General features: G+C 36.0%; 2 protein-coding genes across 11 annotated transcripts; one reads left to right on the top strand and one right to left on the bottom strand.

Annotated features, from left to right (window-relative positions):
* Positions 1-32: 32 nt before the first annotated feature.
* LOC128856908 (probable phosphorylase b kinase regulatory subunit alpha) lies at positions 33-23,071 on the top strand. 10 transcript variants are annotated; one of them, XM_054092349.1, is made up of 16 exons: positions 33-138; positions 230-947; positions 1,003-1,493; positions 1,555-1,731; positions 1,809-2,132; positions 4,094-4,241; positions 11,486-11,815; positions 11,880-12,119; positions 15,117-15,284; positions 15,704-15,733; positions 21,020-21,082; positions 21,158-21,330; positions 21,477-21,560; positions 21,633-21,900; positions 21,957-22,551; positions 22,621-23,071. In XM_054092349.1, the coding sequence occupies exons 2-16, from the start codon at positions 371-373 to the stop codon at positions 22,724-22,726; spliced, it is 3,774 nt and encodes a 1,257-aa protein (XP_053948324.1). In that variant the 5' UTR covers positions 33-138; positions 230-370; the 3' UTR covers positions 22,727-23,071. The 10 variants fall into 10 exon arrangements, with proteins under 10 accessions (XP_053948324.1, XP_053948323.1, XP_053948325.1 ...); XM_054092348.1 differs by having other exon boundaries at positions 11,880-12,095; positions 21,020-21,330; XM_054092350.1 differs by lacking the exon at positions 21,020-21,082.
* Positions 23,068-25,953, bottom strand: LOC128856911 (T-complex protein 1 subunit beta). The gene is made up of 4 exons (XM_054092355.1): positions 25,846-25,953; positions 24,594-25,283; positions 23,714-24,341; positions 23,068-23,655 (listed from the first exon to the last, which is right to left on the bottom strand). Exons 1-4 carry the CDS (start codon positions 25,846-25,848, stop codon positions 23,369-23,371), a joined length of 1,608 nt encoding a protein of 535 aa, XP_053948330.1. The 5' UTR covers positions 25,849-25,953; the 3' UTR covers positions 23,068-23,368.
* Between the last annotated feature and the right edge of the window lie 406 nt (positions 25,954-26,359).

Genomic DNA, 26,359 nt, shown 5'->3' with positions numbered 1-26,359 from the left:
CTAGAGGTATTTTTACCAATCAGCTGATTGATGCAATGATTACTTTGACATTGATGTGACATTTTTGTAAGGCGTGAGTGCTGCAGCAATCATCTGGCAATATTTCTATATTTTGTGGTATTTATATTCGTTCGAATAGTAAGTTTTGGTAAATTTTTCTGCATAAATAAAATGAAAATAAATTGTAATGTGTGCAAATTAAAGAACATGAAAAATTACAATATTTCAGGGTGAAATCCGTGCAATAAATAAAAGCTTACATAAGGATATTGCAGTGAGGGCTGCATGAGTAGCCAGAAGCACCCCAGATATTGCTCTTAAAATAGTTTGATCTCACTTGCACTTACAAAAGAATTAATATTTAGAAAAAATGCGTTCCCGAAGTAATTCAGGCGTCCGCCTGGACTATTACCAGCGAATTGTGCATCGTCTCATCATGGCACATCAAGAGCCAGTAACTGGATTATTCCCAGCTTCCAATATTAATTCTCATGCTTGGATTCGTGACAACGTCTACTGTATTCTAGCTGTATGGGGTCTTTCAATGGCGTATAAAAAAATTGCCGATCAAGATGAGGATCGTGCAAAGTGCTATGAATTGGAGCAAAGTTGCGTAAAGTTAATGCGGGGTCTGCTGATGGCAATGATGAATCAGAAAGATAAAGTAGAACGATTTAAAATGACACAAAATCCACTGGACTCTTTACATGCAAAATATTCGAGTAAAAATGGACAGCCTGTTGTCGGTGATGGGGAATGGGGTCATTTACAAATTGACGCAGTTTCTCTGTATCTATTAATTTTAGCACAGATGACTGCATCTGGATTGCAGATTGTATTTTCTCTGGACGAAGTATCCTTTATACAAAATTTGGTATTTTATATAGAATCTGCATACTGCATTCCAGATTATGGCATATGGGAACGGGGCGATAAAACAAATCACGGTAGAACATTTATTTAAAAACGAAAAGCCTTTGGTAACTGAATATTTCCCCACAGGTGAGCCGGAACTAAATGCTAGTTCAATTGGCATGGCCAAGGCAGCCCTAGAAGCAATGAACGAGTTGGATTTATTTGGCGCTCGAGGTGGCCCGGCAAGTGTTATACATGTTTTAGCTGATGAAGCTCACAAATGTCAGGCTGTTTTGCAATCCATGTTGCCACGTGAGTCAAACAGTAAAGAGCTTGATTCGGGTTTACTTTGTGTAATAGGATTCCCGGCGTTTGCGGCTGATGACCCGCAATTGATTCGTAACACAAAGGATGCCATTTTGTCTCGACTTCAAGGAAAGTACGGCTGCAAACGCTTTTTGCGCGATGGTTATCGTACTCCCAAGGAGGACCCATCTCGATTGTATTACGAACGTTGGGAACTGCGCATGTTTGAAAACATCGAATGCGAGTGGCCTTTGTTTTACTGTTACCTAATACTTTTCCACGCTTTTCAAAGTGACAAATTGGCAGTCAAAGAATACGCTGATCGCCTTGAGGTAAAAATTGAAGACTAGATGGCTAAAGTTTATCGAGTGTACTAGCGTTATGAAATTATAGAAAATCATGGTCCGAGCAGATGATGGAACTTTACTTATACCAGAAAGCTACGCTGTCCCGCATGATTTGGTTTCGAACGAGTATCAACATCCCGGTTCGCAACAACGTGAAGTTGTCGGCAGATGCCCATTCCTTTGGGGTCAATCTCTATTTATATTAGGTCGACTGCTGCAGGAGGTATTGAAAAATACAAATTTTCATGAGATTGTAATGTATGTTTACATGTACTTGCGTTTATATATGTTTGTTCACAGGGCTTCTTGGCGGTTGGAGAATTAGATCCACTTAATCGACGTTTAGGTGCTCAAAAAAAACCCGACGTTGTTGTACAGGTGGTAATCATAGCCGAAGATAACGAAATACGTGACAAATTGACTGAACATGACTTGCATGTACAAACGATAGCGGAAGTAGCTCCAATCGAAGTACAACCGGCACGAGTACTTAGCCACTTGTACACCTATTTGGGCCGTAATCGCAAATTAGGATTAACTGGACGTAAGTCTCGAGATGTGGGTATTTTGAGCACAAGCAAATTATACTCACTCAAGGACCGTATATTTGCGTTTACGCCACAAGTAAGTTGATTGTTTTTTATTTCTTGCAATATATAAAAGTTACATAGAGAATTTGAACCATGAATCGTCATTTGTATAATATATATGTATGTACATACATACATTTATATATTGTATAATATAAAAATGCCGATTCATTATTTACTTATAAAATATTATATTTTAATAACAATTTATTGCATTATTGTTTACGTTAGTTTGTTGACTTGAGTCGTTTTTATATCGCATCTGATAATGAATTAATGATTGACATCCTGAAAGGAGAGATAAATTTCCTAAAGTCCGCTTGGGATCTACTGGGTCGTCCCTTAGTGACCCTAGTATTGAGAAAAATTCACTTAGGTCGGTTAATTACTATTTTTATATTTTGTTTAAAATGGTTTATGCTGTTAGAAACTCTTTTTTATGTATCACATACATATTTGTTTATACTCTACTTTCCTCAACATACATCTGTACTTTTATTGTATTACACCATTGCCACAATGTGTAGGGATATATTAACATGTTTACGTTTTTTAGAACAATACCGCGTAGATCCTCATAAATACATGTAAAAGCAAGATTTCACTTAAAGCTCTAGCTGTTAATGAGACATACAAGTTTTGATTGGGTTTTGACATTTTTTAATCATTTCGTTTCGCATATTCTAATTGTATTCATATTATGTTGTAACACTATAACCTTAAACACAGTTCCTAACAAAATTTTAAAGCTTGCTTTTACATACATAAATATTGTAATTTTTCCCCCCACATTTAGATAGTATCTTATGATACTTAGTTTGCTAACATTTGCATAAAATAAGGATTCCATATTTTTGGAAAAGTAGTTACTGCATTCAGCATATACGATACACCCGAAACATGCATTCGCAAATCCCACTAAAAAGAGCATCTCTCGTTTAGACTTTCAGAAAAACAAAAAACAATTAAGCAAGTGATACATTTAGTCAGCACCGAACTTTGAATACCCGCGCACATTTTAGTAAAATTTAGTAGATGGATGGATGGAAAATTAGTCTAACATATTAGTTTGAGGAAAAGGAAATTTCTCGGCTGTAGTGATCGATATCTCGTAAAGTGTCGATCAGACAATTTAAAGTTTCTGCTCGTTGTCATGGTGACATTTCACACTAAAAAATTCGTTTGCTGTTTTTTGTTTGTTCCTTGCAGTTGTGAATTACAGGGTGTTAACAATGGAAATCGACAAAGAGAAAATTCGGTACATTTTACAGTTTTTCTTTGATAGAGGTAAACATGCCAGACGAATACCAGGCCACCGAAATTGTGGATGGTGTTTCAGATGCCGATACTGTAACAGCTAATTACGTGCAATTTTGGTTGCGCCTTAATTCAGGCATTTTTGATGTTAAAGAAAATGTCGATAATGCCGATAAAATCACAGAATTACTCGAAATTGACCGGCATGTTAGAAGTAATAGCATCGCCCAGAAGCTAAAGATCGATCATAAAACAGTTTTAAACCATTTGCGCTAAAACAATGGATTTCAATAATATTTATGTCAAATCTAAATGAAGTTTTTTTTTACTTATAAATGTTTTGTGTTCATAATTTGTATCTTTTTTAATGTTAAATGGGTTATTGACCGATTTCGCCCGTTTTCCATACCAAACTACCTTGGACAAAGGGCAGTCTGTGCACCAAGTTACAATGAAACATATCGTTTTTGCTCGAGTGTGTGCACGATCACAGACATGGTCCCAGCACTTCTCTCATTGTGCTGTTACATATGACCGTTATGTAAATTAAATTATGCACAAGTCCAGGTAGAACAAGCGTAAAGATTTTGATTACATAAATTATATTTGTTTAGTCTTTTAACGTCCGGTAATAATTTTTTTACAACATTTCATCACAAAACATACATTTGAAATTAATTTACTCGTCTTTCATCAACTAAATGCTATCAAATCAAATTGGAATGAACATGATCGCAGAATATCGACTTTGAAGAGTACTACACCACTCGTGATCCCGACCTGCTTGCTAGCAATTTTACAACAAATTTAGCTTTCTTAACAAACAATTGGCGGCACATGTTAGGAAGACCTACCATAACTCTAATGGCCACACATTACATGCTAGGTAACTACATAATATCTTTCGTACAAACATAAGCAACCATTTAATTACAGATATGTACATATTTATGCACATCTCAATAGTATATTTGTATTCGCTTGCACGAAACCGCATAACCGTATATCAATATTCACACTTCAAAAGCATTGCTTTATAATAATATATGCCTTTTAACATATTTAGTTTTTTTGAATTTAAAAAATTTTTAATGTACATATCTATGTATGAATATTTATCGTCCGGTAAGGGAACTATATTTTTTTATAAAGTGTTTCCGTTATCTAAAGACTCTAGTATTCCATGCATGCTATCTTAAATTAGCGATGATATTTTTTATATACGTATGTTGAGTTAATTCTCCGCTCTTAAGGGGGGGGGGGGTAGGGTCACAAAATCGAAATTTTTTTTCTTCACTCATCTTATAGTAAATCATTTCAAGAATGTTGTGTCAAAATTTTAAGTGGATCGGAGCAGAACTCTCAAAGTTATAGCCTTTGTAGGCACTCTACCTCGAATGCGGAGCATCGATAATTTCTCAGAGTCATTTTTTCAAACGCGTTTTTCCCGAAACGACTTCTTAAAAGTCGGTGCCAATCACAACTCCGAAACTATTCAACCGATTCTTTTCAAATTTGGCACACGTTTTCTAAATCAAAAATACCTCCCCCCTACACTGTTTTTTTTATTTTTTTAGGTTATTTTTCACTTACAAATATGGCGAAATTGTTCGCCAAAAATGCTCGTTTTACGTTTTTTTTGCCACCAAAACTACAAAAATGAAAAAAAAAAAAATTTTATTAATGTAGGGGGGAGCATTACGTCATAATTTAACTGAAAAATTCGACTTTTTGACTATGAATAAGTTCGTGCGGTTTTTTTCGAAATTTGAAACTTTATTGACGTAAAATGGTTACAAATTTAATATTCAAAATATTGTCCATCGCTTACTACTACTTTTTCCCATCTTTCTGGCAATTCACGGATTCCCTTTGTGAAAAATTCGGTCGGTTTTGCCGCAATCCACGAATCGATCCATTTTTTGACTTCATCGTAATTACGGAAGTGCTGGTCAGCCAGGCCATGTTGCATCGATCGGAAGAGATAGTAATCGGATGGCGCAAGGTCTGGACTATACGGCGGGTGGGGTAGGACATCCCATTTGAGCGTTTCTAAGTATGTTTTGACCACTTGTGCAACATGTGGCCGAGCATTGTCATGTTGCAAAATAACTTTGTCGTGTCTATCGGCGTATTGCGGCCGTTTTTCTCGCAGTGCTCGGCTCAAACGCATCAATTGTCGTCGGTAGACATCCCCCGTAATCGTTTCATTCGGTTTCAGTAGCTCATAATACACAACACCCAGCTGGTCCCACCAGATACACAGCATAACCTTCAGGCCATGAATATTCTGCGCCGACGTCGATGTTGAAGCATGGCCAGGGTATCCATACGTTGCCCGACGTTTTGGATTGTCGTAATGGACCCACTTTTCATCGCCAGTCACAATTCGATGCAAAAAACCCTTTCTTTTGTGCCGTTGAAGCAGTTGTTCGCATGCCATAAAACGGCGTTCAACGTCTCTTGGCTTCAATTCATACGGCACCCAATGGTCTACCTTTCGGATCATTCCCATGGCTTTTAAACGTTTGGAAATGGTTGATTGATCAACTCCCAAAGTTTTTGCAACCTCTTCTTGCGTTTGAGCCGGATCTTGATCGAGCAATTCCTCCAATTCGGTATCCATGAACTTTGGCGGCGCACCCTCGCGTTCTTCGTCTTCCAAGCCAAAATCACCACTTTTAAAGCGTGCAAACCACTTCTGGCACGTTCGCTCAGATAGAGCATGCTCACCATAAACTTCCACCAAGATACGATGACTTTCGGCTGCTTTTTTCTTCATATTAAAATAATGAAGAAGAATTCCCCGCAAAAACACATTATTTGGCACGAAATTCGACATTTTCAAGTGTGGTAAAAATATTGTTGTTTACGCTTCAAATAAAAAACTTATACTGACGTTTGTGCCTTACGACAGTAGCTCTCCAATGAATGTTTGGAAATGTGGATCGATGGAATAATAATCAAGTTACGCCATCTGTTGTAAAACCGCACGAACTTATTCATAGTCCTATTAGTTTCAGATGATTCTACGACGAATGCCGATTGGCACCGCAGAGCACCTCTCGAAAAACATATCTCCAAAAAAACTCTGTCATGGGCTTATTTGTCAATATTTTATTATTAATATTTTTTAAAAACTTATTGAAAAGATGTACAATAACATGCAACCGATTTTATTAAAGTATCTTAAGCCATATTTCTGTAAAAAATTCAAAAAAAAAAGTGTTTTTTTTTAGACGCTCTAGCTTAATTAGTTTGATAAGCATGGGTCTGTGTTGCTATTCATGTAATAGAGAGACCTTGCTACAACATAAAAATCACCATTCATGTACGGTGAAAGCTACTCGAGTGACAATCCTTGGCCGAATATAAATTCAAGTCGTTCCGGTAGCGTAGAACCGACTGTCGTGGGAACGCCTTGCTAAGATCTTCGCACCCTTTTCGAAACAATATAATATTTTGAAGATTTACTTAATACAGCAACAACGGTTTTCTATGTATTTAACTGTATTTATTCAACAGCACTTAACTATAGAAACGAGGCTCTAACTAGTACATCTAGGCAACGTATGTATGTACATATGTACATACAATTGCCAGGAAAAGTATCCAAAAACTATACACAAAGAATTGGAAGCAACATATTAAGAAATTCATTGTAACAATAACTAAAACATTTTAAACCTTTATGAGAAATGTTTAGTCAGTAATTTTTCTACAATTTCTATACATTTTTCCAAAGTATATCTTTAAAAATTAAATTTCACAAAAAGTTAACAAAAACTTCACTTCAACGAAGCAGAAAAAGTATTCGTACATTGCAATATATGGTTAAAATATTCATATTTAACAAAAACAAAAAAAGGTGTTAGTAACTTGTGGGATAACCTTTCCGCTTGAGGACTTCCGCAAGTCGTTGTGGCATGGAATGGACCAATTTAGAAGTATCCTCTTTGGTAATTTTGCCTATTCATTAATTGTTACGTTTAAATCCCACAAATGCTCAATGGCATTGAGGACTGGAGATTAGAGCGGGGTTCGCAATTGATGATTTGTGTTACGCACATTATATGCCGAATGCTTGGGATAATTATCATGCGTAAACCAGAAATAATCACCAAGCTCCAACTGTTGGACTTTGCATCATACTAGTCTTTAAAATATTTAAATAAGAAAATGTATCCATTATGGTCTCTATAAAAACAAGTTTTCCAACTCCTTGCGCTGCCATACACCCCCAGACCATCACACCTCCCCCGCCATACTTCATAGTTCGTACAAGATTTTCTTTTTCGAGCGCAGTCCCGCTCTTACGCCACACTTGGTTTCTTCCTTTTTCTTCCACGTTCCCAAAATTCTGGGGGCTTGTTAACATACTCGTTTGCAAATTCATGCATTTTTTCTGCTGATTTCGAAGTTGTACGGTTTTCTATGTGCTACACGTCCGCGATACCCATTCTTTTTTAAGTATTTTACATACAGTATCGTCGTGCACATGCTTGACAAAGGAATTTGAAATTTTTTTACTTATTTGAGAAGCCGTAATTCGAGAAATATTTTTCACTGATTGCAATATGGTTCGCTTTTCACGTACGGTCAGCTTACTAGGTCGACCAGAACGTGAGTTTGACACAATTGAACCAGTTGTATTGTATGTTTGCACGACATACAGCACAGAAGAGTGACTTCTTCCTATGATTTGCCCAAGTTCGCGGAAAGATTTGCCTTCATTTCTAAGTCTCAGGATAATCTTTCTCTCGCCAACACTAGTTTCCTTAGTTTTGAGGCCCACCGCTATTTCTTGTACACAAAAATTTTGAAATAACTCCAAAGTAATGTAGTCACAGCAAACTCAATTGCAAACTTAAATGAAACCGTTATTGGGTATGAATATGCCACTGCATACTGTGGCATATAGAAATTGTATTATAGAAAAATTACTGACTAAACATGAATTTTTAATATGATGCTTTCATTTCTTTGTGCACGCCAAGGGTATGTATAGGTATATTGCATGCATCATATAAGGGTTAAGATTTCTGTAGAGGTTTGCACATGTAGAGATGCGCATATACTCGTATTAAAAGCATCTACATACATACATATATGATGCATATATGAACATCTCCGTAATAGTATATTAATAGTAATGGTATATTAATGGGTGAAACGAAGGATTATGGAAAAATTATTCAAAGACAGAACGGTAACTCTACGAAATATTTTCGTGCAATGCTTCCATCCTGATAGAATATTCAGTAGAGTGTAGAATGATAGAATTATGTGCTAACTTCTTCCTGGTTCTCTATCAGGTTCCATGTGCAGGCACAAAGTTTATGTTTACTCAACATCCCAATGCCTCTACTTAGCTAACATAACTACTTCATCTAGTTTCGACAAAAACTTAGTACATACTCATTTACACAGTATTGTATAATAATTAAAGAGCATTTTCCACACAACAAACAAGTACTTGATTTAACATTAAACAAATTTGCATTCCATGTTTTGCTTTATTTCACGTATATTGACTAATACTTATGTTTGTAGTCTAATAGTGTGTCTAAATAAATGTTTGCCTTCTATGCATATGCAGTTTGTATGTATATATTGCGCATTTGCTGCAAGAGTGTCATAACTCAAAAACAGATAAAAATATCGAGAAAAACGACTTCGAAATTCTCAATTTACTACTAAGTTAAAGTAAAGACGTATTCTCTTCTAGTGGAATGCTTGTATAGATATTGTCATTAATTTTTTACACAGCACAAAACGAGAGCTGCTTTTTGGCTTATGATATTCTTGCGGCAAATGAGCGATATGTGTATAATCGGACAAATAAATATATCTTCCTTCGTAAATATCCACATTTATGTAGTTAATATAATAAGATCGGACTAGTTATTTTGAATTTTGTATAAAACTAAATAGGTGCCCACCACGTTCATACGGAAAATGCAAGTTTTTTAAATTATTAATAACAGATATTCATTCGCCGTAGCCGAATGGGTTGGTGCGTGATTACTATTCGGAATTCACAGAGAGAACGTTGGTTCGAATCTCGGTGAAACACCAAAATTAAGAAAAACAATTGTCTAATAGCGGTCGTCCCTCGGCAAACCTCCGAATGTATTTCTGCCATGAAAAAGCTCCTCATAAAAATATCTGCCGTTCGGAGTCGGCTTGAAACTGTAGGCCCCTCCATTTGTGGAACAACATCAAGACGCACACCACAAATAGAAGGAGGAGCTCGGCCAAACATCCAAAAAGGGTGTACGCGCCATATGGTTCTTCCCTATTCGCTTCTTTAAATCTCCTCAAAGGTTTTCAATGGAGTGTAGTTTGGGTGACTGGCTTGGCCCATCTAAACCTAGGCATAATTTTGTAAAAACCATTCACGTACTAACATTGAGGAGTATTTTGGGTCATTTCTTTCATAAAAACCTCTTCAGTGAAGACAGAAGTGCAAGCTTCGGTACAGATTTGTCCCTCTATCCAATCCTGCCTATTTGGAAAGATTTCCCTAGCACGCACCCTCAAACTCTAGTTTGCGGATAGAGAGATCTGTTCGAAGTTCGGAAAAATGCTACCATGTCCCTTGAGAGATTGCCTCCAGAGGCCAACCTCCTTTAAACTAATTGCACTTTGAGCTGGAAATAACGTAAAAGTCATTAGGAAGTAAGTGCAAAACGACATTCATGGCAGCACTGGGCCAAGTTTTACATGCTCCGGTGATGCCAATGCATGCAATCCTTTGCTCCCTCCCAAGTTTAGTGCCCACCAAACCAGGCATCCATACATTAGAATTGGCAAAACCACTGCGTTGAACATCCACAACGCGATCTGTAGCTTGAGACCCCATTTTTTACCGTTCATAGATTTGCAGGAGTAAAGGCTATACTGGTCTTCTTTCCCCGATTTTCAATGTGTAGCTTCCAATGGAGTTTGGAGTCAAGTATCACTCCAAAATACCTAACTTCCGATGAAAACAGGAGAACGTGGTTGTTTAATTTGGGAAGTCGAAAGGGTGGAGGTTTATATTTTCTGGTAAATATCACCAGCTCCGTTTTGTCAGAATTGATTTGGCGCACTCTCCTACCTTAACCCCACACTCATTTAGCATTATCAGAACTTCGTCAATAGCAACTAGCCAAAGTAGGGGTGAAAGGACACCAAAAGGGCTTAAGGGCATTTACAAGAAAATTTTTGGACCGTCCGACTTAGTAAAAATACAAGATTACAAAATTATACTTTATGAAAATAACCGAATCTGTAGATCTGTAGAATCGATTGTTAAAGCAGGAAGTTTGTTATCATAAAAAATAGAGTAAAAAGACAAAGATTTTTCAGCTTTAAGCTCAAAGTAGAGGTGCCAGAAACTAAAGAAAAGATAACGACATAAATACCACAACGCAGCAAATCAGAATGCAACAAAAGGCAACTGCTTATGGTTACGGCGAAAATCCTAAATTCAATTGGTCTCTACGGCTATGGTTATGACTACGGAATTATGCCATGGCACCTGTAATCGATTGCAGTATTGCCCATATGTTGGTTCGACCAGCAAATTTATGGCGTTATGCTAATAGCACCACTACTTTGAGCTTTAATTTGAAATCACTTTACTCATCAAATCCATTTCTATGTTGATTGGTAAAAAAAAATTATCATTTCGATGAATATTCTCAATTATTTAAGTAAGTACTAATAAGATGTCAAAAAACTTTAAATTTTATTCTTGTTTGAAGTAAAGTCCTAGAATTAAACTTGAATATACATATACATACATACATCCCCGGTCCTAAAACTCTAAATCGCTATTTCCCACATATTTCAATGCATGCATACACTCACACTCACATAGATGCTTACTTAGTGGTGTTTTCTTTTCTCGAATTTTTCTTGTTTCATTCTCGTATGAAATGCGCAGCATTTTCTTAATGTCATCATATAATGAGGGGACATTTTTTTGAAGAAAAGAAAACACTGTACATAATATTTACTAATACTACTAAATACATATGTATGTATATATAAACCATTTCACTAACCACCACATTTTCACTAACTTAATTTCGTTTTCCATTAAAAATATAAGTTCTAATTCAACTGAAATGTTTCATACAGATCAAGATAAAATACCATTGGCCATGATTCAGACAATGCGTAAGCTCAAGTCAGGATACATTAATGGCACGCGGGTTATGTTGGGCAATCTCAAAGATTTTTTGAACACTTCGGCCATCACAGATTTAAGTTTTTTGGGAAGCACCGAAGATGGTTACCCCGATCGGTTGCATCCCGATGTGCAGGCATATTTAGACGAACACTTGTTACGCTCGTTCAGTCACCGCGGCATGATGAAGCTCCACGGTGCACACTTGCGGCCGCGCCAATTGCGCAGGCGTATGTCTTGCAAGGGCGCCATTAAGAAGACACGCTCGATCAATGTTGACTGTAAGTATAAACTGATTAAACGTAGGTATATAAATTTTATTTATCAATTTGTCTATTACTATAGCCGACAATCTGGGGATGGAAGGTCCAACGCCATTATCCGAAAGACGTCTTTCTTCTATAGTGCCACCACCATGGCTTCAAACAAATGCAGCGAGCAATGTCAGTGTTTTTGCCACCACACCAGAGGAAGGTCCTAATACAGCAGTAGACCCGTTGATTCGTGAAAATATCTATCCCATTGACCCACATCATAATCGGTCGGCTATCGAACGTCGCAGTGAGTTTACAAGACAACAAGAAAGTTAGTAGTGTTTTTAGTTGTATTAGTTGAAGAGTGTTTCCGAGAAAGCAATGATTTTTACATATTGGACCATAAATTCAAAAGTTACTTTTTCTCATTTACAGTATGTCTAACAAAAGCGTGATCTGCAAAATTCAAACTTAGATTTCCCTTAAAAAAAATTTTAAATGCTGCGGAATACGTATTGCGTAATTTGTAAGTTTCGTGAGAAATTTAAAAGGCACATGTTGTTTTTACAAAATGAATTCCGCGCATGAAAAACGATTTGAAGCAATGTTCCTATGTACACACCCCATATGTCCAAAAATGTCAGGTGTATCCGCAACAAAATATTTGAGAAAGTCAAACACGTTCATAAATAAATAGGTGTAACGGTACATATATATAATTGGGGCTTGGTGTTGTTCCCCAAATGGAGGGACCTACAGTTTCAAGCCGACTCCAAACGGCAGAATTTTTTTATGAGGAGCTTTTTCATGGCAGAAGTACACTCGGAAGTTTACCATTGCCTGCCGAGGGTCAACCACTTTTTTAATTTGATGTTCACGCACGGAGATTCGAACCTACGTACTCCGAATTCCGAATCGTAGTAGGTGCAACGGTATACCAAAGTTAAAAACGTTGATGATGTCCGCGGACGAGGCCCAAAACAAAGTACCAAAGCAAGATCACAAGATCATTGATTTGTTTGTGTTTAAGCTGATCTTATCGCTGCGTGAAACAGAAGTAGTTTTAATGAAAAGTGGTGTTAATGTATCCAAACACACGGTGCGATGACGTTTACGTGTAGAAAGACGTCACTTTCAGAGCATATTGAAAAAAACAGCTACTCTCACTATCACATATTAAAAAAGACTTGCATGGGTTACCCGAAATCCCGCACGGAATTGGGCAAACGTAATATTCACGAATGAAACTTCCTTTTGGGCGAATAATTGCATACGTCGATCCTGGTATACTGCTGATAGCACAGGCCGACAAAATTTAACCAACATTCAGACCCAGAAACCAGACTATATATTTCCGAAGGTTTATGATGCGCTGAATCCAAATCTGGCCTCAGAATTGCTCTATTAGTTTGAGTTTTCGGGATATCCTAACCTAAAAGTGCAAAAAACCCCATTTTTGTCCATATTTGAGGTTATGTAGCCTTGCAGATGTTTTCTTTCACCAAAATTAAAGGATGGCATCTTTAAATACAATCCTTCTTTTTTCAAATGGCGTTTTGTTTGCTCAAATATCATTTTTTTCGCAGAGATATCGCATTTTGAAATTTTCATGTTTCGAAATTTTCCTACACCTGAAAATCGATTAAGATAACATAGACATGATATAGTCGATTACTAATTTTCTTGAATTGAGTCTTATTTTTCTTAAAATTTTGTCTCACACCATAAGTGGCTGACTCACCACACCCCTACACTATCTAACCTTTGGGTTAGCCCTAACCCCTAGAAACCACCCCTATCATACCGCGAGCAGGCTAACCCACATAACCGCAAGCAGGCTTTCCCACAAACTCCAAATTTACATACTATTAATCCATATATTTCAGGCCCTCAAACCCAAGAAAATTAGTAAGCGACTATATCATGTCTATGTTATCTTAATCGATTTTCAGGTGTAGGAAAATTTCGAAACATGAAAATTTCAAAATGCGATATCTCTGCGAAAAAAAATGATATTTGAGCAAACAAAACGCCATTTGAAAAAAGAAGGATTGTATTTAAAGATGCCATCCTTTAATTTTGGTGAAAGAAAACATGTGCAAGGCTACATAACCTCAAATATGGGCAAAAATGGGGTTTTTTGCACTTTTAGGTTAGGATATCTCGAAAACTCAAACTAATAAATTAATTTTAGTTATCAATCCGAATTTTGCATGGACAGAGAAGCAGATATTAGTTTAAATTATTTCGGATACTTTTCCTTGTAGACTAGTGTAGTCGACAACTTCAACGAATTGTTAAACTTCCAATTTAGTTTCATGCTTGTGGCTGCTTCTCCGAAAAATGATTTGGCCATTTATTTACGTTTACCGCCAATTTGAATGTAACTTTGATGAATAAAATTTACCAAAAAAGCATCATTGCCATCCGCTGCGAAGATATTTGGATAAACTCGCTAACCTTGGATTTTGCAAAGGGCAATGATTCCAAGCATCGAAGTCAAAGGTGTGTAGAGTGGAAACAGCAAAAAGGAAATGAAGTGTTGTATTGGCCTTAAAAGCCGCCTAATGCCAACCCTATTGAAAATGTTTGTATAAGAGTTAAGCAAAAACTCAAAGGAAAAGAAATACCATATGGACGCTCAAACAGTTATCAAGGCAAATTCAACTGAAAGTAACGTAAAGTACAACCCCGAGATGTGCAGCCATTACAGCTGTGGGGGTGAATATATTGCGTATTATAAATATAAGCCCATACAACGCAGTCTGTTTGAATCGAATCTGTCAAATAGTTTCCAATTTATGGCGGTCACGCTTTTGTTAGATAGACTATCATTTTATAGTTCAAAACACGGTAATTGGTTTTACTATCCATTTCCATTTGAGATATTGTTATTGTTATATTACATCAGCAGAAAATATTTCCCATACATTGGGGAATGCTGAAGTGACTGGTGGCAAACAACAAAACTGAATGTCTACAAATGGGTTGAGCTATATTTTAAATTAAATATCACGGTTCGGTTTAAAGAGCTTTAACTGTAACTTATATATTTATTTAATTATTGTGTATTATTCTAATTTATTTAGTTATTATACATATATTTCGTGAATGTTGCCATACCTTGGGGTCCATCGAGAAAGTTAGTGTTTTTTCGGGACCCAGTTTTTAGTTAAGATTTCAAATAGTAAATATTTCCTTAATTTCTATAGCTTTTTAACTGTTTTATTTATATTTTGAGTTTAATTTTTGAATTAATTTTTGTTTTTGATTTGTTGTCGTGGTTTTGTGTTCTGATTTGTCGCTATGATCCTTGTATGTACATCAGTACAAGCTATACCAAAAATTCTCGTTCAACGCCATCGCACGGACACAAATTTCGCTGACACAGAAGTAGAAGAATTAATAGCAATGCTGCGGGAGACGGAAAATCTTGAAGAACAAGGTGATATTTTGCAATATCTTGTGGACACTCAGGGTTTGGACTTTAATACGGGTAAGTTAACGTAACGTATACTAATTAAATATTGTGCTTTATTCAATGTATGCACTGCAATCGATACAAATTATTCCCGCCCACGAGCACCAACATACTTAAATACATATACATATATTTTTGCATACTTGCACACGAAAAAGGTATGGGAAAATGGGAAATAAAGACGCTGCAAGTGCAGTTTAAGAGCGCACATACATATTTTTGTACATACATACATGGAGCATTACCGCATACGAACTTCATTTAACTTCTTCCCAGTTTCACAATAAACATCTGACCCAATTTCCTCCTACCAATTATTTTAAATTCGGTTATTGCTTATTTGAAATCCATTACTGTTTATCTGTATCTATAAATCTTTTTATATTAATTTGAACTTCTTCAATTTTTTTCTCTGTGAAAACTTTAATCACTAGCTGGCTTAGGTTTGAAAAATAAGGATTCTGGTAAGTGGTAATAATTCCTATTTTTATGATAAACATTATTTGAACACAGCTATTCCTTTGTTCCGGCACCTTCTAAATGCATACACTCACACTTATGTGTTAATATGTATATAAATGTACATACGGAAGTAGATTAACTCACTATTTTAGAAAGATACTTAATCAATCAAAGTAATTCAATTTATTAAGACTCCCTCCTTTCCCCATTCCTTATACACAGTGGCTTTTTTCTGTAAATAAAAAAGGCGTAGGTTAATCCAAATCACTGCTACTTCTGTTTTGGGATAGAGGTGCATCCGTTCAAATATTATTTACATACATATGTATATATAATCTGCATAGAAGGTGAGCTCCTTTCATTGACCTTTATTCGCATGAGCCTCACAAATACTATTGAGCTGGATTTTAGAAAAAAAAATAAAGCGGAGCAAGTGCCATTCTGCTATTTCTCTAAAGAAGCTATGGCTATGCACTAGGGCGTTTGTTTGTAAATGCGTGAATTTTCATATGTACATACACACATACATATATACTGTACTGTAGATACCTTAGCTTTGCTCAGAGGCTAAACATTTTGAAAAATAAAAATGTAACTATATGTCCATCACCTGCATGCACACAGACGCGTCTATGTGCAAGTAAATATATTTTTTTTATTTTACGACTTCATATAACCATGTACAGCCGTTGAAAAATACTTAAGAACGATGCGTCGGCAACCATATACATACATATGCGCATCTTTTATCGAGTACGGTGCCGTAACGGTACTTTTTGCGCTTCAATATATTTGCTTGTATCAAATTCATTGAAATGCCTGTTATTTATTTATTTCTCTTGAACCCTTCATTTTTGCGTTTTAGTAGGAGCACTGATATTTTTGTGAAAATATATTTAAGAACGATTCGGTCTTCGTCCAAAATTTGTTGAATTGTTTTCTGTTTTATATTGTAACTGGTAAGTAAATAAAAAATAAAGTATCTGGAGTATTCCTACAGCACTTTACTTTAGTTGAAACGATTTCGGGTTTCCGGATTATCCTACAGAGCCATTTCAATTAAACGTTTAAAAAACGATGGGTTTTAATGCTTTCAAATATTTTTTTGAGTAGAAAACGTTCGCAAACAATGATCCGAATCACACTTCTCGTGTTGCAAAAAAGTTTCTCGCAGGCAATTTGATCACTGTTTTGGGTTGGGCATCTTCGAGTGCCGATTTAAATCCAATAGAGCATGTTTTGAAGGACGTAAAAAATGCACTCAGTACACAGAATATCACAAATTGGTTTAGTTATTTTGAAAAGGCTAAGGCAACTCGGGAATACACATTGTAGAGGTTTAATAATGTCAATGCAAAGGCGCTATGTAACAGGAATAAAGCAAAAAGGATTTTCTACAAAATATTGTATACTTTTCTCTTTCGCCTGCATTTTTTATTTTGCTTCATTCTTAAGTATTTTTCTCGAAGGATTTTCGAATTGATTAACTTTTCTACATTGAAAACTTTTAACTTTTTAACTTTTCTACAAGTGAACAATATGTTTTTTCTTAGGTAAAAAGACTGATAAAAGCATTTTAAATTTATCAGATAAAACCTACTATGCAAATATTAATAATATTTTATTAAAGAGTTTTAAATTGAGAGAGCTGCGTATCGCTGTTTAGTATTTTTCAACGGCTGTAAAACCAAAACTACATCAGGTACATGCCTTTTGAGTTTATACATAAATTAAGTAGACTTTTAACAAAAACTAGCAGTATTTAATACTAAATAACAATTAAGCTGCGATTGATTTATCATTGCGTGAGTGACTAGTTTTCGAAACAATTTCAATAAATAACAAATTTTCCAAATTTAGATAAAAATAAATACTTTCCATAATTGGGCTCTGTTGTAGCCTGTTTCTGTAAGAAATCGACAAAATTGTCTATTGTAATAATGTCAAATCGACTCGATCCAAATTCTCGATTGGTCGAGAAAAAGTGGTTCTGTGAGCGTTATAGTGCTCACACTCACCGACATAATTGATAGCTGATTTCATTTGTTTACATATTTACAAAATACATCGGTTTGTGCAAGGATGATAGATTACCAGGATTAGTCATGGCCCATGGTGAATAACAAAATTGTGAGAGTAATGGTATTGACACCAACGTAAACGTATTGGCACGATGACACAACGATCTACGATGCTACGGAACGGAACGGTGGTGAGAATCCTTATATGGGGCTCTCAATAGTTTATACGAATCAGCTGACACGGAACGTTCGTTTCCGTTGGTGAGTGTGATCACCATAACTTCGGCTTGGGCTTGTATCGACGCAATGTTAGCTTTTGTTACAAAGATTCACATATAATATACATATGTACATATAACAAACAGAAACCCTTTCAATCGAGTATTCGTACTGAAATAGAATGGACAGTTGACTAATGCGGCTGTCGATCAATTCGACCCATTTTTTTTTTTTTTTTTTTAAGAAACACAAGTGAGAGTGACGTCAACTCCACTATTTAATCGACAAAGTTACAGGAACGGGCTACGCTTAAACTTTCGATTGTCTCTTGAAATACTCTAACTCGCCTTCGAAGAGCAAAGTGTTTGCTTTCTTACATACATAATTATACACATATAGTATATATGCATACCTCTTAAAAGTAACAGATTTAACATCATTCAATTATGTCAATAGTCAGGGCAACCCAATATATTATATGTTTCAGAATTTTTTTTGTTTTTTTTTTTAGAACTAATAATAAAAAATTCTGTAATGATACCAAAATATGGTAGCACCATCGTAAATGAAATTAATATCAAAATGCACATTCACGGTTTATTTTTCGTTTCGATTTTTGAGCCACTTCAAACTTACACTTCATTGTAGAAAAATTCAGTCGGTTATAAGCAAGCACTTCCGCACATTTGACGTTTCCTTATTTTCATTTTTGTTTTCAACCCATTGTAGCTCTAGAAGTTGATTTGTTATAATATTTTTGATGTATGTATAAAAAAATCATATTTAAAAAGCAGTTTTGTAATTTTCTTTATTTATTTTGCATTAATTGATCTAAGTGCATTCCAAATGGTTTCTGATAATTTGAACTTTTCAACTTAGCATTTTGAATAAAATATCAATCACTTAATTTTAAATTTTAATAAAATATTCACCAAACGGGTTAAATAATGAAAATGATATGAAGAATGAAGCTAAATGCTATATAACTGCTAAGTTTGCGTACTGAAAACGAATATCATAATTACCTAGCACACTTTTATCATTCCACTGTGAATTTTAAATTTAAAAATATAAACCAATTTTCTTTAAAATAAGTGGTTTGCTCTTTCTGTTATGACAGTCAATAATGTTTCTTGTTCATTCATGCTTCCCAATACCAAATTCACACTTCTCGTTTTAACCGCTATTGTGGTTGTTGCAGCAACAAAAACATTGCCCATACATGTACAGGAAGTGCTGCTGGAGTGACAGTGATATATAGTAAATCCGGGTCGTTGCTTTCAAAAAATTTAAATTTATTTAAAAACGACCTACGGGCGCATTTATCAAAACTATTTTACTACAATATATTAGTTTGGGAAACAAGAAATACATTATTTATACGGTAGATGGCTTTAGTAATCGATATCTCGTAAATTATCGATGAAACAAGTTAAAGTTTATGTTTGTTGACAAGGTGACATTTCACACTAAAAAATTCTGTTATTGTTTTTCGTTATTCCATGCAGTTGTGAATTACAGGGTCCTACCAATGGAAATCAATAATGAGAAAATTCGGGACATTTTACTATTTTTCTTTGATAAAGCCGAGACATTTTGAACGGTGTTTATTGTGCCGATACTGCAACAGCTAATTACGTGTAATTTTTGCTTCGCCGATTCTGTTCAGGCATATTTGATGTTAAATAAAATGTCGATAACGCCGATGAAATCACAGAAATAATCGAAATTGACCGTCATTTTAGTAGTCCTAGCATCGCCCAGGAACTAAAGATCGCGGAAAAAAAAAAAAATAATAGTTCCTTTTTCCCCAAACTAATATGTATTTATTTACTTTTAAATTTCTTTTATAAGAACTCAGTTCATACCTCGACAAAACCATATAAAGCAAAGTTTCGAACTTTGTATAGAATTTGTAAAAATCTGCATAGTATCCAATTTTGTAGCTCATTGAATTTTGGTGCAAGTTTCAAGTAGGTAAAAAATCACACTAATTTTTGAGAATTTTTCTCGGTCGCGGTCTTGTGCATTTTCTCCATTCAACGCCTACTGCAGCACATTTTTTTATATGGCAGAAAATACCCAATACCCATCGTCTGCAGAAAAACTTGCAAAAGTCAACGCGATTTTTGAGCCACTTGAAACTTGCACTTTACTACACCGAAATTCGATGATCAATAATACTGACTACGCGAAAATTTTCTAAAAATTCTGTGAAAGTTTGAAATTTTGTTTAAAATTTGCCGAATTCTTACACATTTTATACAAAGTTAGAAACTTATAACGAAATAATAATTAAAATGTAAATAAATAAATAGTCAAAACTTGTAAAAACTGTATATGGTTCGTATATGTATATAAAATGTATCAATATGTGGCGTACACTTTATTTTAACGCTGACTGTTCATGGTTCATTTATGACATACTATACCTACACAAACACTTATGTATTTGTAAAATATCTTCTAACTTAACCAATTTTAATTTAGCACCAATCATACATCTCGTTGTTAGTTATTAAACTTCTTCATTACTATTAGAGTTTCAACAACGTTCGAAAGCTGTATCCGCAGTTGTTGCTTCGAAAGCAAAATCATCTAAACCTTCACATACAAATAATGCACACAATTATGTTGAATTATTTTTCATGCCGTATAAATCTAATAAATATTTTCTCTATCTCTTCTCTTTTGCTTGCAATGTTTTACTTACTTATGTGCGCACCTGCTCCTTAATTATGTAAATGTATGCATTTATGGCATGTGACATCCTATGATCGCTGCGATGTGACCCAAATGCTTTTACTTTTTCTTAACATGAACCCACCAATATCTACATATGTATGTATTTAACTCCCGAAACGAGCGTCCTCGTGTTTGCATATATGTATGTATGTATGTATAATTATATGCATGTGTGTATGATCTCCTTATTGGCACTGAACAATGAAATGGGCATACGCGCCTATGCTCCTCTTTGTATTTGCGTACATGTATGTGTTTGCGTATGTATGTAAATGTGTCAACATGTAATGACTAAAAAAAAAGATGTTGAGCCCGAGGACGCGGACGAAGGTATTGCAATTGCCTCAGTAGCTAAAGACGAATTAGGTGAAAATGCTGAACTCCTGCCAACTGTTATCATTGAGGCAACTCACACTAATTCTTCACTTCTTCCATCCGAAGGGATGCTGGAGGAGGGTCGCGTCGTTACGGTGCGTGATCTGCTCAAAGGCCTCTACGAAAAGGCATGTCAACAAAAGCTGTGGGGTCTCGTGCGTCACACTGCCGGTATGTTGGGCAAACGTGTGGAGGATCTAGCCAAGGCTGTAACCGATTTGCTTGTGCGACAGAAACAGGTATGGTCAAACAAATTTTGATAATAAAATAAAATTTTTCAAAGGAAAATGCAAACTCGTTTAATGCTTTACCAAATCTTCAAATGTATTCAAGTTTATAGATATACATATTTACTCCGAATTCTTCCATTTTTTTAAATATATAGGTGACCGTAGGAATGCCACCAAACAATGAGTACACAATTACCGCACCTTTGCCAGAGGTTGAGTTGCGTCAGCTGATTCATGACGTAAGTTTCAAAACCTGCGTATGTAACTATGTGTGCTTTTTCTTTTAAAACTGCACAAATCTTTTGCCATAGACTTACGGCGACGATGAGAGTACAGCTATGTTGACTCAGGAACTAATGGTGTACCTGGCTATGTTTATACGCACCGAACCGCAACTTTTTCACGAAATGTTGCGCCTGCGTGTCGGTCTCATTATTCAGGTAATGGCTAAGGAATTGTCGCGCACACTTAACTGTGACGGTGAAGCAGCCTCCGAGCATCTACTTAATCTGTCTCCATTTGAAATGAAAAACTTACTCTACCATATACTTAGTGGAAAAGAGTTTGCTGTTAGCAGTGGTGAGTCATCCCCTTGGCTATATTCTTTCCATTGAGCATTTTTTTTTTGTTTTTAGTCGCACGTGGTAACCTTTCAATTGTAAGCTGTAAGTCAAGTCGCGTCAGCAAGAAAAGTCAAATTGGTTTGGGCGAACAAGAGGGTGATGATGCGCTTATAGCCACGATCGATGATCGCCAGGGTCAATGGTTGCGACGTCGCCGTTTGGATGGTGCTCTTAATCGTGTGCCGCGTGATTTTTATTCTCGAGTTTGGAGTGTTCTTGAAAAGTGTCAAGGTCTGGCAATTGAAGGACGTATACTACAGCAAAGTTTGACACAGGAGATGACACCGGGCGAACTGAAATTCGCTCTAGAAGTAGAAACCGCACTTAACCAAATACCACAACCAGAATACAGACAGTTGGTGGTGGAAGCTCTTATGGTTCTCACATTGATGACAGAACATAATATGGTTCCTTCTTTGGGCGGCATAATCTACGTAGAGCACCTGGTACACAAGGCCAATCAACTCTTCCTAGAGGATCAACGCAAAGTTCAAGGGGATGCCATGCTGTGCTGCGCCAAATCCAAGGAGGGCAAAGACCAACAGGCAGCTTCTGGTATGCTATTGTGTGGCGGCGCTGCTTACATCTGTCAACATTTATATGACAGGTAAAGTTGACAAAATATCCAATATCTAACGCTACACTACATTAATTGTTCTATTCCATTTTTATATAGTGCACCCAGTGGTAGCTACGGTACCATGACATATATGGCCCGTGCTGTTGCACTTGTTCTGGACTGCGTCCCCAAACATGGAGAAATGGAATGTGTAATAGCTTAAGTTGCTTCGCCGATATTTGGGAACAGAACGCGTATCATCCAATATTTTGCTCCTTAGAAGCCAATTATTATTAGTCAGACTTACTGCACCGCAGTTGTTTTTTATTTTCCGATACGTTTCTGCTAATACCTTCGAGTTTAAGAGTTAAAAGATTTTTAACTAATTATATATTACACGTATTCGAAAACTACTTATAATGCTCGTAAAACCGTAGGATATTTCAAATGGAGTCAATTGTTATCGACAATTTTCTGACAGGGAGGAGCATTCTTATGACACCATAAATGTATTGATATTTTCACTGTTTTAGAGGAATTATTGAAATAAAGTTTATTTGCAAATGTATTCCAACCCGGTCTTTCCAAGTGTTAACAGATTTATTGCAAAAATCAGTATTTTTAATATAGTGGGAAGTGATTAGGTTTATAAACTTCGTGCTCGACAATTTGGACTGTCGGATTGCCTAATGTATAAATTGGAACTGGAAGCTATAAGCAATAAGTGGTTAATTCGGTATTATAATTTTTTTCTTTTTTTTCTGTTAAATACATTTTGGAAACAAATAAAGAGAACTTACGTAGGTTAACGTCATAGAGTTGTTTTTTTCTTTGACAACATAATACAATCAATAAGATCTTAAATCTAGCAATAACCACGGTCAGGTACACGGCGTCGTGGTGCACATTTTATGATATCATCAACACGTAGTATCATCTCGGCGGCCTCTGAAGCAGACATCAATACCTGGCGTTTAACAGCAAATGATTCCGTGATTCCGAGTTCCTTCATATCGCCCACTTTGCCCTTTTCCATATCTAAACCAATACTAGATTTACCCTGCGCGTGCGCCGCACGTAACTCCGACACCAGTTGTGCTGAATCATAGCCAGCATTGTCAGCTATGGCTGTAGGCAATGCCAGTAAAGCCCCTGCAAAGTATATAGTATGAATACGACGGAAGCTATAAAGGCGTTAATATTAACTTACTGGCAAATGCTTCCATTGCGATGGCTTCTTTGCCTGCGGTTTCACCTGCTTTTTTTAGCACAGCATTAGCCATAAGCGCTTCAGAACAACCGCCCCCATAAACAATACGGGATTCCTTAACAGTAGCGGCCAACACGCATAGCGCATCGTGCAACGAACGATCAGCTTCATCTATGATTTGCTGTGTTGCACCACGTATCACAACTGTACAGGCTTCGCCCAATTTTACACCGCTGAATCGTAAAAGTGTGTCCTCACCGATCATTACCTGCTCGATAAGATCACATTCGCCCAATTTGACCAGCGCTGGATTTTCAAAAGTCGAAACAATTTCACCGCCTGTAACTAACGCTAACCGTTCGATTCCATCAAAGTCTGCATGTTCAATTGCCATAACGCCTGCGTCCGCGAACAATTGCTCCGGGTAATTGTAAATGAGTTGGCGATTGATGAACACGTTACAATTGTGGTTAAGGATCTTCTGTACCTTATCTTTCATTTTTTCCTTTTCAGCTAGTTCAAGATCCGCTATCTTTGCTAAGGAATCAACTTTGATCGTACTTCCGAACACTTTGATTTTGTCTGTGTCCATAGGTGTATTCGCAATGAGAATTTTCGCTTTTTCAATCTGAGAGTTTCAACCAATAAATTATTTATTAATTCAAACGTAATAAAAAGTGTTACGGGACATTCATGGAGTCATGTAATTGTACGAGTCTTACATATAATTGATGGTATTGTTTCAGCATCAAACTCGTCAAAATGGCTGTGATATGGCTTACTTATGCTACATAATTCACAACCATCTCGACGCGTTGATACAAAACATATTTTTAATAACTTTGAAAATTATTCTAATACATATAAAAGTAAAACTTACCCGCTGAGGTTGATGCACCCCTGGCTTTTTGTCTAAGAGGAATCCGTCATCTAAAAATGAGTCATCTAATGTACCTCCCCTCTTTTTTATTATTTGTATTGCATGCAATTCTCCAGAGCCTTTAAGTCTCAAAACAGCATCCACAGCCAATTTTGCAAAAAACTCTTTGTGTTGATGCAAAATTTTTGATGATAATGTTGTTCTGGCAATGTTCATTAAATCTTCTTTAAATTTGTCATCATTTGCAGAGTTATCTTGGGAAGCTTCTATAAGTGCTTCACGTGCCACTTGAGTAGCCAAACGCCAGCCAGCGATAATAATTTGTGGGTGAAGTTTTTGTTCGACCAATTTCTCAGCTTCACGTAAAAGTTCAGCTGCAAGTACTGTCACTGAAGTAGTTCCATCTCCAACTTCTTCATCTTGTACACGTGACATGTCCACTAATATTTTCGCCGCAGGATTATCTACACCAACTGCGCGTAATATGGTGGCGCCATCATTTGTGACCTCAACCTGGCCAGCATTGCGACCATGAGCTACTAGGATTTTGTCCATACCTTTAGGTCCCAAAGTGCTTTTCACGAGATCACCAATAGCAATAGCACCTATAAAAGACGACAAGCGGGCCATTTCCGCTTTCTCCTCTTGAGCCTCGCTCTTCAAGACACGCACAGGATTTAATGACATTTCCTGCAAATAAATATTTCGTAATTATAGAATTGCCTGCGAAATACTTTGTGGATATAGAATACTAAAATTTCAAGATAACCTTACTTTTTTTTAAGGTTGGATTGGTATAAAGCAAATAATTAACGAGAAAATCGGTATCTTTATTTTAATACAAAGTTTATGAAAACCTATTAAGTATAATTGTTTTTTCCTAACGTCGCGTAACTCTTCCAGTACACAACTTTAACAAAATTTACATATATGTATTTCCAGAAGTTTCCTAATTGCCAATTATTACATTATTTCAAAACAATGACAATATTATATTTTTAAGGTTTTTATTAACACGACCATGACATATGGTCAATACAATCTGCACGTGGATTCATAGAGTACGTTAAATGATAGGCCTCATGTTTTAGATCTCCAGCGATGCGTCTGCTAGGGAAACACCCGGCATTATTTACAAGGTTTTTCTCTAAAGCGCTCTGACAGAATATAATAACTTTAACACACATTTACTCTCAACACCATAAAAGACAGTTTTTAATTAACTTTTCATAATATTTAAGCCTATTCTCACCATTTTTGCGACTTTTTAAATTTCCGTCTGCAGCAACACCCAAAAAAGACAAATGGAAAAAATAAAAATGGCGAATGAGTCAATGCTCCTCACGCGCGATACATACAAACAATCATTACTGGAAGTGTTGCATTTCAAAGAATCTTTCTACTTTGGGTTCATTCCTATCGCATATGGTTTGAATAAATTTTAATGCACACGATGCATGTTGATATAGAAAGTTTACTTGAGTGTTATTTTATTATTTATATTATTCAACACACAAACACATATACTATCAGAGTATCTTCATATATAAAAATATAATACTTCTTCATGCTTTTACAGTTCTTTATAAAATGGGTTTCAAAATTTTCACGCAAACATTTATCAAAAATTGAGTGAGAACTCGGCCGATAGAATGTGTTGAAATCGAAGAGTTTATCTATCGCTACAGGATAATATAAAGGCAAGGTCTTCGCGAAAAAATTATGTTCGATAGATCCCTATGCAGTGGAGAGAATGCATCCTTTCG

This window comes from Anastrepha ludens, chromosome 3, assembly GCF_028408465.1.
Source record: "Anastrepha ludens isolate Willacy chromosome 3, idAnaLude1.1, whole genome shotgun sequence".
In the NCBI taxonomy this organism is placed as follows: Eukaryota; Metazoa; Arthropoda; class Insecta; order Diptera; family Tephritidae; genus Anastrepha; species Anastrepha ludens.
The sequence above is the reverse complement of the archived record's forward strand: the minus strand, read 5'-3'. Positions and strand labels throughout refer to the sequence as shown.